At 40.0% G+C, this 14347-nt stretch overlaps 1 protein-coding gene across 14 annotated transcripts in view; it reads left to right on the plus strand.

Moving 5' to 3' along the window:
- Cadps (calcium dependent secretion activator) overlaps positions 1-14347 on the plus strand; it is a 454319-nt gene that overhangs the window by 345388 nt on the left and 94584 nt on the right. For 9 of the 14 annotated variants that reach the window (XM_021182627.3, XM_085828366.1, XM_021182628.3 and 6 more), the window contains one exon: positions 8292-8398. In XM_021182627.3, the coding sequence (XP_021038286.1) occupies positions 8292-8398 (107 nt within the window). Of the gene's footprint in view, positions 1-8291; positions 8399-13564; positions 13586-14347 lie in introns of all 14 variants that reach the window. The other 5 variants (XM_029468976.2, XM_085828361.1, XM_085828362.1 and 2 more) reach the window with 1 other exon arrangement.

Raw genomic sequence — 14347 nt, forward strand, 5'->3', positions numbered from 1 at the left:
CTCACAAGGAACCAGTAAGGGTGAATCCTCTTGTGCAAGGATCCATGCTGTTGTAGAGTGATGAGTATCTCTTGCTTCGTGTCTTATACATTAGTTGTTAAATGTCTCTCTTCCCATCTCTTTTGTTTCAATGATGCCTAAATAAAACAGTTTCTAAGTCCCAATTATTCTATGAGTAGCTCTTCATTTATACTATACAAACAGTAAGGAGGACAAGGACAAACACATTTATTTCCCAGATTGTTATCAAAGGGGATTTTGAAGGAAGAGAGGATATACTAAAGTATGTTGTGACGCAATGGGCATAAAGCCATCTTTCCTACCAGAAAAAAACCCATTATCAGTAATAACTGATCTTCACTAAAAGTTTAAAACATGCTTAGTGGCTGCATGGAGATCTCACTTAGCTCTCTTAAGAATTCTAGGGGATAAATGCTTTATTGCCATATTTCATTGACTCTAAAATTAGGCCATTGATCATAAGGTATAGTATTAATTTAAGAAGAAGAATATAGTATTGGTGTCAGCCAACTGATGACATGCCATCAAATGTAGCGATTTGATCACTACAAAGTAAGTTCAATCCTCAAATGCATCAAATGCATCCAGATTTCTGAAACAGTCAATGTGTTTTGTGCACTGAGATAAGAAATTGGTCGTCTGTTCATAGAAATATTTTTCATTGTGAGCTTTAGCTTTTGATGTGTGTCTCATCTCTCAAGCCCTGTTCATAGAAATCTTAAAGCAGAAAGTTGCTGGGTAATATGCTCAGAATTAAACTGGGCAGTTACAGCTATGATCCAGACTTAATCTGGAGTCTTTCTAGTCCCCACAGCTCACGGTTTCTATTTCTGCATCACGAAGAGCTTGTGATGTATGAGCAATAAAATTGAAAGATCACAAAGTAGCTTCTCAAAGAAAAAATAAAAAATATAGGAAATTATTAGATAAGCCTGAACCTCACTTGACAAGAAATCAAGTCCTGGAGAAAAGCACTTAGATTTCAAACAAATGAAATGGTCATCCTCAAGTCTGATGTCCCAGGCACTCACAATGGTCATCCTCAAGTCTGATGTCCCAGGCACTCGCTTTCCTTTCACTTGAGAGGAAGGCACTATCCACAGTCCATTGATGAGCCTACACTTCCAACCCTGCTGATGCTATCCAACAGCCAAGTATTTGAATCACAGGATAGCAGATCTCAGAAAACACTGGCTAGAACCAATCTGAACACTCATTCAAGGTAGACATTAAATCCCATGTTGATATTATGTCTCTTTAATGACTAAGATGTCACTTTCATTTTCTGGTGGAAATGCTAATCATAGTTCCTCTCTCAGAAGATAACTTTTTAAAACTACAGGGGATTCCAGAAAGCTAGCTCAACCAGTAAAGGGCTTGACTTATATGCATGAGAATGTAAGTTCAATCCTCAGAGCTTCCATTTAAAACTAATGGCATAGTGACACATTCTTATAATCCCAGCACTAGAAAAGCAGGGACAGATGGATCCCCAGGGCTTGTCTAAACAGCCAACCTAGCCTTTTTGACAAGTTTCAGGCTAACAAGAGAACCTATCTCAAAAAAACTAAAAGATAAATGGCTCTTCTAAGGAATGACACCAAGGCTGACTTCTGGCCTCCACATGAATGCAAACATGCACATGCGCACACGCACACACACACACACACACACACACACACGTGCACACACACAATAGCCCCACACAATTTCCAAATAAGGATTTTAGCACTGGTTCATAGTAACCACTCATTGTTATATAGAGAACTACATATGTATATCTATTAACTTATTTATTATTATTTAAAAGGCTATGCATCCAAATCCCAGCCTTCCTTCTGCTTTCAGCAATGGAACATAAAGACAGTGTTGCATAAAACTATCAAAATGAATCCCTGGGAATTGTTAAAATGTGATTGTGGTTGAGGAAGTGCAGGCAGAGCCTAGGAATCCATATTTCTAGTGAGTGCCCTAGCAAAGCTACAGCTACTAATCCAGGACTCATTCTTCACATGGGTATTTAGAAGAAATGATATTTTAGTCAAAATTCTAAATAAGAATAACAACCTAGTCTAAAGTCAACTAAACCCACAATTCTCAATTCTGTGAGCTATCCATGAAGTTCCATGAGCTATGCCAGGTACCAGGGAACTATGCAGTAAGCAATAGTAAAAACCAGTTCCCATCCTAAAGGAAGCTATCACTAAGTAAAGCACATGGGAGTGGATCGAGCGAGTGAAGTCCAATGACTACAGTAAAGAGGGGATTCAAGATGCTATAAGAATATAGTTCTACAGGAGTGTGCCCAGGCCAGAGTCAGTGATGCATCACAGAGTCAGGGTAAGCAGCAGAGGAGGACATCATGGAGTACAGAGCTGAAACCCCATAAACTGACTTGGGTGTGTGTGTCTGGCTTTGTTGCAGTGTTTCATCTATTAATGATGTCCCCTCCCCCATTCTCCAAGATGCTGTCCAAGAAAGTTGTGACTATATACAAAGATTCTAAAAGGGCCTTAACAAGTCCTTAATAGTACCACTAAGTCCATGGTCTTCCTATAGCAAGTAACTATTTGTGAAATAAGAAGTAAGAAAAAGAAACTTTTGCCAGTGTATCTGGGAAAACTTTGAAGGAAAGAGCCTTAGAGATGCAGATGTTGAGTATATTTCTTACATCTAACTAGGGATAGAAACCTTTAACATAAGTTGTGGTGGTATCAGTCTGAAGAGAGACATGGCCACAAGGCTTTTATCCTAGCTGCCAACACTAGAAGAAACAGTTTCCCTCTCTAAGCAACCATGGGAAATTTTAAAGGAGTTTCTCAGTGGCTGATCATAGGTCATATAGAATAGAGACAATCATGTCTCCAAAGAAAAATGGGGAACATGATTCATGATGTACATGTCAATCTCTGTTAACATACTAGTTAGGACATGGAATCCTCTGAAGAGGGTTAAATGGAGATTCAAGGGATCCACTATATGTAATGGGCACTGTTACTAAAAAAGTAGTATGTTTTAGCCCTTCCGTCATTAGTTCATGTATCCATCACTATAAGGAGCAAAGTACCTTACAAAATACTGTATGTCTAACTAATCCACGCTGTTCCTCCTCAGACTTTATCCACTCTCCCTCTCCCAAATCATAGCAACTCTCTCCAGGCTAGGTCCCTTCAGTAAAGCATTCTACAAGCTCCGGCATCTTCCTCAACACATCAATGACTGGAACTTGGTAATAAGGCGGTTTTCCCTCAGTCATATCTATCCCTCGTGTGATATTTCAGGGGCTGGCATTTCGCTTGCTGGAACCAAATATGGTCAGGTTATTTAAGGGCTAATTGGGGTGTCTCTCCCTCCTGGATGCTTCTCTTCCTTGGCTTAGCTATGCCTGCAGAGGAATTCTCTTTTTTGTTTTTCTGCAGTCACATTTAACTCTCTTTCTGGAAGCCAAATGGAATTAATTGTGTAAACATGAGCAATGGTAATTGGGTAAATGAAGTTGGAAACCAAGGTATGATGTTTTTGTTTTGCTCTGTGAGGAACAGAAAGGGAAGCTTGTTTTTCTATGGTGGCAAACCTTACAGTAAAAATTCTGGACAGAGAGTTGGCAGGAGGAAATTTATGAATTTCTCCCCAGGACTCATTGAGTTGAAACATGTGTCTGACGCCTCACAGGTTACAGATCAACCACAGTCTGCTCTGTGTTGTGGGGAACCCCAGATCAAGCACTTTGATACATATGATCAGTTCCTAGGTGTAAATGAGCATAGAGTTTTCATGAGAATTACACACTAAGGTATCAAACATTCACCACATGAGCCATGAACATGCGTGACCGAGATGTCCCCAGCTTTACAGAATGCTCTTAGCCACGTGCTTTTTTAAAAATATGCCTTTCTTTAAATAGCTTTATTTTTAAATGATTTCTACTAATTCTGTGGTCATATGATCTTTCCCAAGGAATTCAAATTAACTGATAAAGATTGTTTCAGGTTGTGTGCTCAAAAACACAGAGTCCAGCAAGGTCAGTCTTGAAGACCCCCACAAGTCTTGCTTTGCTGGAGCAAGGCATTTATTCATGACCTTGCTCCCTTTCTCTGTCAATGTCACTATAATTGTATTTTCTCTGTACCTCAGTAAAATTCATTTGCCCAGCTGAAAATCCATGCAAACCCAGAAGCAAGCCTGGGAAAGGAGTGTGTCCCTCAGCACGCAGATCATTCGCTAACCCAGAACTATTAGAAAGGAGAGGTCCGAGGTTAATGAGACAGTCGCCAAAGAGAGAACTGTGGAAGCTGCTGGTACTCTGTGCTTGTGTGGAAGAAGAAACTATTGTCAAAGGACGTTTGAAGCACTGATATTGTAAACCACATGACAGATGGGTCAAGTGCTGATTACGGTATTCTAACATTTGGAATAGCGAGTAACATATTCGATAAGCTGGCAAGTTTTTATATATGATTCAACCCACAATATAAAAGCCATGAGAATTCCAAATTGAAAATAATTAAATGAGCTGGAAACAATCAGATACCACACATTTTCCCCCCAAATGACAGATTTTGACATGTTGAAATTCCACAAAGGGAGCATGAATATTCCCTAGCTCACTTGAACTAATGACGGCCTTTTATCTGCACTTGCAAGGAAATTAACTTCAGCCTTCTCACAATTCGGAAGCTAACAGTGGCCATTTGTAGGTACTTTGACTTGAGGAAGACCTATCCCATGCCTTGTTTGATTTGTTCTAGTCAGCAATCCTGTCAAATACAGGGAAAATTCTTGACTCTGTCTCATTCATATAAGGAACCAAATTACAGAGGGTATAAAATTAGTTAAAAGACAAGTAGCCTATGAAAGATAAGAGTCCACATCACCAACCATTCATGTACCATACTCTGTCTCTGGTCACATGGAGGGGAGAATCTGTTAATGACCTGTGCTTGTTCTTCGTGATTAAAAAGTATATCTTCTTTCAGTTGCTGATACAGCAGCTGCCATTTGTGTTTGTCCATCTTGATGGAACATTGGTTTTTGCATTTGGACTCTGAGTGTCTGGGTAGGGTGTGGTGAGATGCTGGCTAGAGTCCTTATCAAACCCCGTCATACCTCCAGGACACCAAAGCTGCTGAGGGAGCAGCATCTCTGGTTGTCGTTTGTGACGTTTGCTTGTCGGGGTGTTCTTTTCAGAGTTCCTTGTCACTTGTCACTCTTTGTGAAAGTCACTTTGTCTCTTTACTTTTTTTTTTTTTTTCTGCCTCTCTCCTAACTGAACAGCTCCCCAGCCAGCTCCTGAGCCTCCTTCTTTATTCACACAATTGCAGACCAGCATGTTATCTCAGAGGCTCGCAGGCATGCCTAGGCCAATATCAAGTACTGTAAACCTTCTATCTTCTGTCACTTGGCTTTCTAGCTTTCTAGCTTAGTTGGCTTTTCTGTTCACTCTTGAAATTCTGTTTCAGTTTTGAATACTAAGCTGAGGCGCAGGCTCTCAAGTGTGATGTCGTAGGTTTTGAGATACTCAGAAGAGAGCATTTATTTCCAAATGTCCACATATTTTTTTTTTTTTGTCTAGCAATGTCTGACATATGCAACATTTTCAAATCTCAATGTCAGCACAAAATAACATTGTTGTTGCATAACATTTTGCATGATGGTTCTTCCTATGTTATGAGCTTCAATTCTGTTGAATGAAATGTCTCCTAACTATACTGTATTTTCGGTTCTTTTTCCATCAGTGCTCCAGCTACTGCAAAATTGGGTCGGGGGGAGGAATATCTCAGTACATTTTATGACTACAGAGGTGATCACTGAGCCAGACTCATTTCTAAACAAAACTTCTTTGTGCCCTTTGGGGAATGGGTTGCTGAAGGCTTTTACACAGTATTTTCTTTAAAGACAACATCCTACAGAATTCACGGCTAGTAGAGTTTTTGCCATTGAGTTAGCAAATCAGCTGTTTGAGCAAATAGGGGGAAAGTAGCTGTGCCTCACTAAAGTGGCTTAAGCTACAGATAATGGAGTCACAACTAATTAGCAATAAGTAGAAGTTGAGCTACATGGGTTAATTGGCAGTCAAGTATTCTAGATTAAAGACTCATAGCCCATGTACTTCAGTGGTCACATGTTCAAGTCAAATTATATGAGGTTTATTAAACATACTGTTGGTATATATAATACATACCAGGCATACACATACCTGTGTACATTTGCACACACTCATCAATGACTGCATGCACATGTACACATAATGTGTATCTACTGTTGTTTATTGTAGTCAATCGAAAAGTCTTGCATTTAAAAAAAAATCACAAATCTTCAGGTAGTCCTTACTTAAGCATCTTAGATTTCTTAAAACATAAAAAAAAAAAAGCATTTGCACTTCATAGGTAAATTGAATAAAAATACTGGTGGAAATTACTTTATTTCTATCTCTGATGTCATGTACAGCCAGATTCCCTTTAATTTGGTGAGTATTTCATCCAAAAGAACAATGATCTCTATTTTGAAAGTGAGAGATTTCAAAGATGTGGTCCAAGTGGGATTTCCTGCAGATCTGTATAGTGTGCAGGCTTGTCTGGTTATAAGAAAATGTGTGTACATGTGTGATGTATATATGTGGATGTATGTGTTGAATGGGTAAAAAGCATAGGATAAGGAATTTGCAAATTGATGTGTAAATGTGAATGTCAACTAATGAAAAGTAGCCCCCGTGCATATTTACTATCAGAATGCAAATCCCTTACTCTATGTATAGTACCCAAACATATATACACAGTATGTTTGTAGAAATGCTGGAAAGTCTACTAAGGAAATTCTGATAGTCTACTTGTAAAAACGACAAATAGGTCAAGTGTCAACAAAATATACAAGTCAATCTTGCTTCTCATTTTTTTCCAAGAACGTTTTCTCTAGAGCAGGCCATCAGCTGTTACCAGCTAACCTCCCACATCTGTTGAGGCCATCAGCTGTTACCAGCTAACCTCCCACATCTGCTAAGGCCATCAGCTGTTACCAGCTAACCACCCACATCTGCTGACTAGGTGTTGGCTATCCTTTACCTACCCTGAAAACTCCCCAAAACTCCTACATTCTAGCTCCAACTAGTTCCACTCACCTTGCCATTTAGCTACGGTAGAGATAAAGATGATAATATTGACTGCATACAGAAAGTCCATCTCCATACCTGCAGTTGTCTAATTGAACTGAAATTTAAAACCTAATCATCTGACTTGGTCAAATTTGTCAGTCTGTCTCCCAGGGGATAAAAACATTCCCCTTTGTATAGTGTTTTATGGAGTGTGTTTTCTATTATTAAATTCTAAATACTAATTAGATGTATCACTTAAGAAATGCCTATCATTTTGAGTAGCTATTTTCTATCCTTATATTTAAATACAACCAAGTGTGTATGGAGTATTAAGAAATTCTATTTAGTGCTGGGAATATAGTTCAATAATAAGAAAATTGCCTAGCATGTATGAAGCCCTTGGTTCAACCCTCCAAGCACCATAAAAAGGGAAAAAATGCAAAGAAATTATATTTAGCAAGGCACATTCTGACACCCTAAGCTGAATCAGTCAAGAAATGACACTGTCCACGGGTGTGAGCTTAAGGTGTGGCGAAGACAAGTTCTGTTCCTGCTAAAATATAGGTTATAGCCATTCCTGTAATAACCTATCCCTAACACCCTTTAATAACCTGCCCTAAACTTCTACATAAGCACCCAAGAATGTTTTGTTTTCTTCTCATCTTTTCCCTGGGTGACTTGAAACAAAGAAGCCTTGAATGTTCGTCTCCAAAGTGATCATCAAAGTACCCAGTCAACATGTAGGCCTGAAGTAAAAACAATTTTGTCATGTTGAACAGTTAGTGGCCCACATAGAAAACAAACCATGCCAATCAATATGAAGCCTGGAGTCTCTCGCCCCATGCCAGGTAGGCTGAGCACACTGCAGAGAGTGATCTGAGGTAGTCCATGTATGCTGTCTTTAAAGAATGTGTATTGTATACAAACCACCGCTAAATTAGCATGGGCTATTGTAGACCTCACGTTAGCTTCATCTGCAACTCGGGAGCTGGAGCACTGTTCTCGTAAGTGTATCATAATGACAATGACAAGGTGGCTTTATGGTTTGCTCACTTAACATTTGCATGAAACTTTTTTTTATATATTTTGATAACCATTCAGAATTTCTCACCCACTAGTTCTATTGGCCACAAAACTAGCCTGCTGCTTTCATTGAATCTTACCACAAATTCTTATACTCCAGAAAATGTAGGCCGCTTAATCACTCCCGCCAAAAAGCTCGAAGACACAATCCGTCTTGCTGAACTAGTCATCGAAGTACTGCAACAAAACGAGGAGCACCACGCCGAGGTGAGCAGGCAGGGGGAGACGGCAGTGTCCATTAGCTGAGGTGCCAGCCCGGGCTGCAGCTGCCTTGCTGTGAACACGATGCCTTAACTTGAGTTTTCTTTTAATTGGGCTGAAGGGAATGAAGGTAGAAGTTTTGGAAGGAGACGTCTTTAGAAAGTTGTCTAAGTGACCAAGAGGTGGTTGTATGTTGTGCATTTCAGCCTAAGTTTTCAGACATTTCTCTGAACGCGGGACTGAGGTGAGTGTAACTCAAGGCTCTGTGGCATCCAGAATGCAGCACAGATCCATTATCCAGAGACACAGAAAACTCTTCAGTCTTTTGTGGTTGTTTTGTTGCCAGCACTGTTGTTCTGATTGGTTCTTTGGTGTGTGGACCCTAGGTCATCTTTTTATTTTATTTTTTTTAAAGTTTGAGTTTTTCTCTGTATCTTACTCTGATAATGTAGTCCTTCTCCTTTTATGACCTTAGATTGCCCAGCTTGCTGAGCACAGTGACAGAGACAATAATAAGTCTATGCTGTTTGACTTGGCATTTCCGTGACACAAACCCAGATAAATACAGCTTCCTTCACTGTATTTTGACAAACCGCTATTAAAATGATTTTGAAGGAATTATAAATGGAAGGACTTCAAACCAACTAGATGCCAAACCTATAAGGACCTAAATACCCCAGATCTCCCAGGGAAGAGCAGAGGATTAAACTCTGAAACTGTTCCAAATTCGAACCTTAAAATCATTTCTCTCAACATAATCTGGTTTTTAAAATGATGCTGACACTTCCTTTAAATCGGTGTTTACAGAAAGGGGAGGAAAGGGCTCTGTAAAAGTCATTTCTTAGACCCCTAAACTGTCCATTCCCGTGACTAAGAAAACAGTGACAGATGGGTAATGATAGAGCATACGCTGTAAACCCAGCCATCCCAACTAATGCTGATTGCGTATTGAAATTTCCTCCCTGTTTCTCTACTGTTCCGGTCAACCTTGGCTGATCGTGGCAGGGGAAAGAGGTATGTGACTCAATCGAATGAAGTGGCCACCTGCTCTCATACTCTGTGCATGCCCTGGTAGTACCATGTCTTCTAATGGGATTTTCCTGGTGCTCCTGCTTTCTAACACTGACCCCAGGAATGTAACAGCAACTTTCAGTGGACTGCTTGTGACATGGGTGACTCTCCACAGCAGGGTAAATGTGGGGTGATTCTCTTGTGCGTGCATGAGGCAATTGATAGACTTACGAGGACTGCGGTTACATCCTGACACACGCCTCCCACCTGCCTTGATTCTGTCCCTGGCCTGTCGTAGTTTCCTGTGTCCATCTGTATTTACCTTTATTACAGAAGGGGAGTTCCAAGCTTAGTAACCAGTAGCCCCTTGGAGTGATACTAACCTTTTTCTACAGCTGTCTGTATGTGAGTCATATATACAGTATTTATATATAGAGAGAGTGTTGAAGACTCCTGAATTCCCTGCAGACCCTCATGAATGGGGGGAATACCCATGAGTGGGTGTCGCTAACCCATATAGCGCTTAGCAATGGACACACAGCCTGAATGGAAAAGGGGTGCCAAGTAGCACCCCACAACCACACAAACTTAAGAGTAACTTCTAGACAGATGCAAGGAAGTCAGATTGCATTTTTTCTTCTACTTTTATTTTATAAGATATTCTTTTTAGATTGAGGGGTTGGATGGTCCAGGGATGACAACTTTCTTCTTTCTGGGTGTCTTCAAAACCATCTCCTCGGACCTGGGGGATTCTGGCCTTCCTTTCCTGGCTTTGAGAGGTAAAGGCTTGACCAAGTGCACGTATTTGTGAAGCCATAGATATGAAGAGGATGCAGCTGTGCATTTAAGTGAATAACAGAAGAAATAAGTGGCAGACATACTCGATTAGTAATCAAGCTACTCTCGAAGGCTACTCCCAGATCACAGAGAATGTGTGTGTTCCTCGGCCACACCAAAGAGGCACCACCACAGCAAAGAAATCCCAGAACTGCAAAACAAAAAAAAATTATATATTTTTAAACCCAACTTCCAAAGAAGGCATTTCTTTTTACCTTTCCCAAAAGTTGGGGTTTGGGCAAATGTCAATCATCATCCTAATAATAATCTCTCATAAGCAATGTTTTCATCTTACAGATTTAGAAGTCAGGCAGGGTAAACAAACATGGTGACTTTAATCTTGTTCTCAACACTGGTTTTTGAAATTAGAAATAAAAATAACTCAAATGTAAATAAAGAAAATATCCAATAAGAGAAAAAAAACCCTCAGCATATTTTAGATTCCCAAAGACCAAAAATTATTTTAGGTATATGTACAGGATTACCCATCATGAGATCTCACAACTTAATCAGACCTACCCATTGGGCCTCTCCTATCTACTGATCTAAGTCAAGGAATTCAGTGCTCCTTGAAAGACAATGAGAAATAAAATGTCCTGGGTCATGAAGGGATAAAGGACATTGCAGCCAGAGCTTAGAATCCAGAGCAGAGAAGTTTGGGCTTGAATTCTACCCCAACATGTTCATCATGTGACTGTGATCCAGTTAGAGAAGTTTGGGCTTGAATTCTACCCCAACATGCTCATCATGTGACTGTGATCCAGTTAGAGAAGTTTGGGCTTGAATTCTAGCCCAACATGTTCATCATGTGACTGTGGTCCAGTTAGAGAAGTTTGGGCTTGAATTCTAGCCCAACATGCTCATCATGTGACTGTGGTCCAGTTACTTACCCAGCCGGATGGTCACTGGTTAGATGGGCTCAGATGATATTGTGCCAGACACATGGTAAGCGCTCTACAAAGTTTAGCTATTGTTATATGAAGAAAATAATTCCCAAGAAGTCAAAATATCTCATGATTTTTTTTTAAAAAGCTGATTTCTAGGTGAAAACTACACAATGGCTGAGAACCAATGGGCTGAGTTGGAAGGAGAGGGGATCCTCTTCCTGGAGGCGTGGGCTCATCCTGAAAGACACCCCACCTGCCCTCAGTTGCTGCATACAGATAATAATACCTGAAGCATTTCACAGATATTTGAATTCTCGTGTTTGGTGCCAGCCCCCTAACTGGACTCTCTAGGGAGTTATAGAACTTTGTTCTCTTTCAAAAGCTGCCCAGGTAATTCCTATGCTTAGCCAAGTCACTGACTAGGAAGTAATAAAAAAGGCTGACTTGACGTAACACATTGTACACTTTTTCTCCCTGAAAGGATGAGGATTTGTTTGCCCAGAATTCACTTTCTGGTTGCTCCCTAAGCTTTGACAACTAAAGAAGGCACTAAATCTTCAATATGGATCTTAACTTTTGTGGCCATACTATATGTAGATACATCACAAATAAAAGTAACAATACACCTGCCACCACCACCACCCCAAAAAAACTCTTTTTAAAAGTTGTTTTAAGTTCCAGTATAGTAAATGTCCCAAGAGGGAAATGTCTCTCAACCAAGAGTCCATCCTTCCCTTCCCATTCACACATGCTTTGTGTGGAAGCTCGTGTCACGTTTTGCTCTCATATGCAACAGAATTTTCTTCTCAGAACATGACCCACTCATAGTCACACAAATTTAATCTTCATGTACTCCCCCTTCTCAATCTCTCTCTCTATGTATATGTATGTATATGTATATATGTATTTTGGTGCACAGAGGGGTACATATATACATGTTAGTTTGTGTGCAAAATATATAGTGTGTTCAGTGTAGTGAATTGTACCCCCTAAAGCACACAGCTTTTGTCTTTGAATAATAAAAACATCCGGTAAGTATTAATACTCTACTGTGTAACTCTATATTTTCTATGGGAAAGGTTTACTGAACCCTTAGATGCCTTTTAGCATATATTACTTCATGAGCAAAAGTGGTTCTCACCTATCAGAGCCAACCTAAAACAAAGAATAGCTTTTGATCAGCACAGTTATTCAGCTTGTTCATCTGATCAGAATTTTCCTTTAACTGTTTAGTTATTCCTAACCTATCTAAACTCTTTATTCACTTCTTAGAGAGTGCTAAAAAGAAAGATGTTGGTTTTTATTTCTTCATTCACTGTACCAGCCTCCCTGGCAATAATACTTCTCTTTGTAGGGCTCCCAGTCTCTCTAGCCTGTATGACTACAGTTGCAAAAACTAAGAGTTGCTCAGTAACACATTACTTAGAATCTGGCTCTCTGTAGCAGAGAGATACTTCGCTCCCCATGCTCTCTTGCTTACAAATTCTTTAAATTAAAAACATAAGAACCACAACTGCAGTTGGGTTAAGAATCTTTTTTAATTTCATACATTTTGACTGGGTTTTGGTTTGATTTGGCTTTCTGTTTTTATTCCTTGTCATCCTAGAACAAAGTTGTATATGGGAACATAATACAGTCTTCCCCAACATAACTTCTTGGCCATGCCCTAAAGATGTAATGTTGATCAATCAACTGAAGAATAAGTGCCAGCCAACTTGCTGTGCCTTTCTGAACGTTACAGATGCCCTGGATGAGGAGAGAAGAGTCACCCTGTATAGGCTCAGGGCTATGGACAGGACTCTCTGCCTAAGTGGCAACAGGCTACAAAAGCTCTGACTCAGGGAGAGGAAGGATTCCTTCCCCCACTGGCCTGTCAGTAGAGCAAGGCCCAGGCCCCAGGGCTCTCATCTCCAGATGGTAAAGCTACAATAAAACCTCATTAATTCAGGACGAATACTTAGAATCTGTGATGACTTGGTTGCATCTATGGCTATTTTCATTATTCTTAAGTAAAATATTTAGCGTAACACCAACACTGTGGTAATTAAGAAGTCGTTTCTTATAACTTGGAGCCATGCAGTTCTTAGACCTACAAAGTTAAACTTCCCATCCTTTTAAGTAACAGGCCAGTTTATCAACAAATACTTAGAAGTTGGGAAAATTTTTAAGCATTCTGATACATTCACATACTAAACTCACTCTGTGAGTACCATCTACTTTACTACCCAGTCACAGGCTTCCTTCAAAAGCAATAAAATATCTCTAGAAACAACTTGAGCTTTTTGGCTAACAGAACAGCTTCTGCCCACTCCCATTGCTCTGAATCAGTGAGGTTTTACTGTATATTATGATGGAAACAGGAGGTGTCTAGTTCCAACCAAGCCATCCTTAAAGAATGGTACATGACTTGATTTTTTCCATTTAATTTGCAAACCAGCCACATGTTGATAAAGGAGAAGTAAGTAATATGAAATCTCATGAAAGAAGAGAGGTAGACCCTCTGCTCTGCCTCCTAGTGGCTGTTAGAATCCCCCCTCAAATAAGGAATAGATTCTCACAGAAGAGCTTGGCCATTGAACAAACCCTTTCATGTATAGAACTATTTCCATAATCATCCTTCATATTTCCAAACACTTTCCCATATTTTTTGGTGAATGCTCCGGAAAGTGTTTCCAGTGTGAATACTTTACAGTATTGAGTGGGGGAGGGGTGGGGGGGACAAGAAAAGGCTGGCAATGTTTGTTTTTCTGCTCTCTTTGAAATCAGCAAAACAGGGCCTATTGACACCACCACTCATTCTGCATGCCTCCTGCCAGAAATTATTAGACAACATGCATGCATGCCTTTGAACTGCATTCACATCTGGCCCAGGCTGATGTGAATGTCACCCCTGAGACCCTGCACAATGATTTCCAAGGGCTCATGTGCATGAAAATGAGTTACTTCACTGATATTTTTTGGTTTTCAATGTACATATGTCTAAGCCCCACAGAAGTAAGCTCTAACTTTCCTCCATGTTCCTTAGGCTAAGCCTGATATTTCCTCTAGACCAGAAGCAAAAAGCAAAGGCTCCCTACTGAGATAGACTTTTTACTCAACAGTTCTGTAGCAATTCTAATAATGGCTTGCTTTGACTTAGTTTGAGGGAGGAGTAATGTTTCCAGGGTATAGGAAAACTGGAATCTCTGGGGTTTGAAGAGACCACAGACAACTAATCCCC

The sequence above is a fragment of the Mus caroli genome, unplaced genomic scaffold (assembly GCF_978045245.1).
Source record: "Mus caroli unplaced genomic scaffold, Mus_caroli_1 scaffold_12, whole genome shotgun sequence".
NCBI lineage: Eukaryota > Metazoa > Chordata > Mammalia > Rodentia > Muridae > Mus > Mus caroli.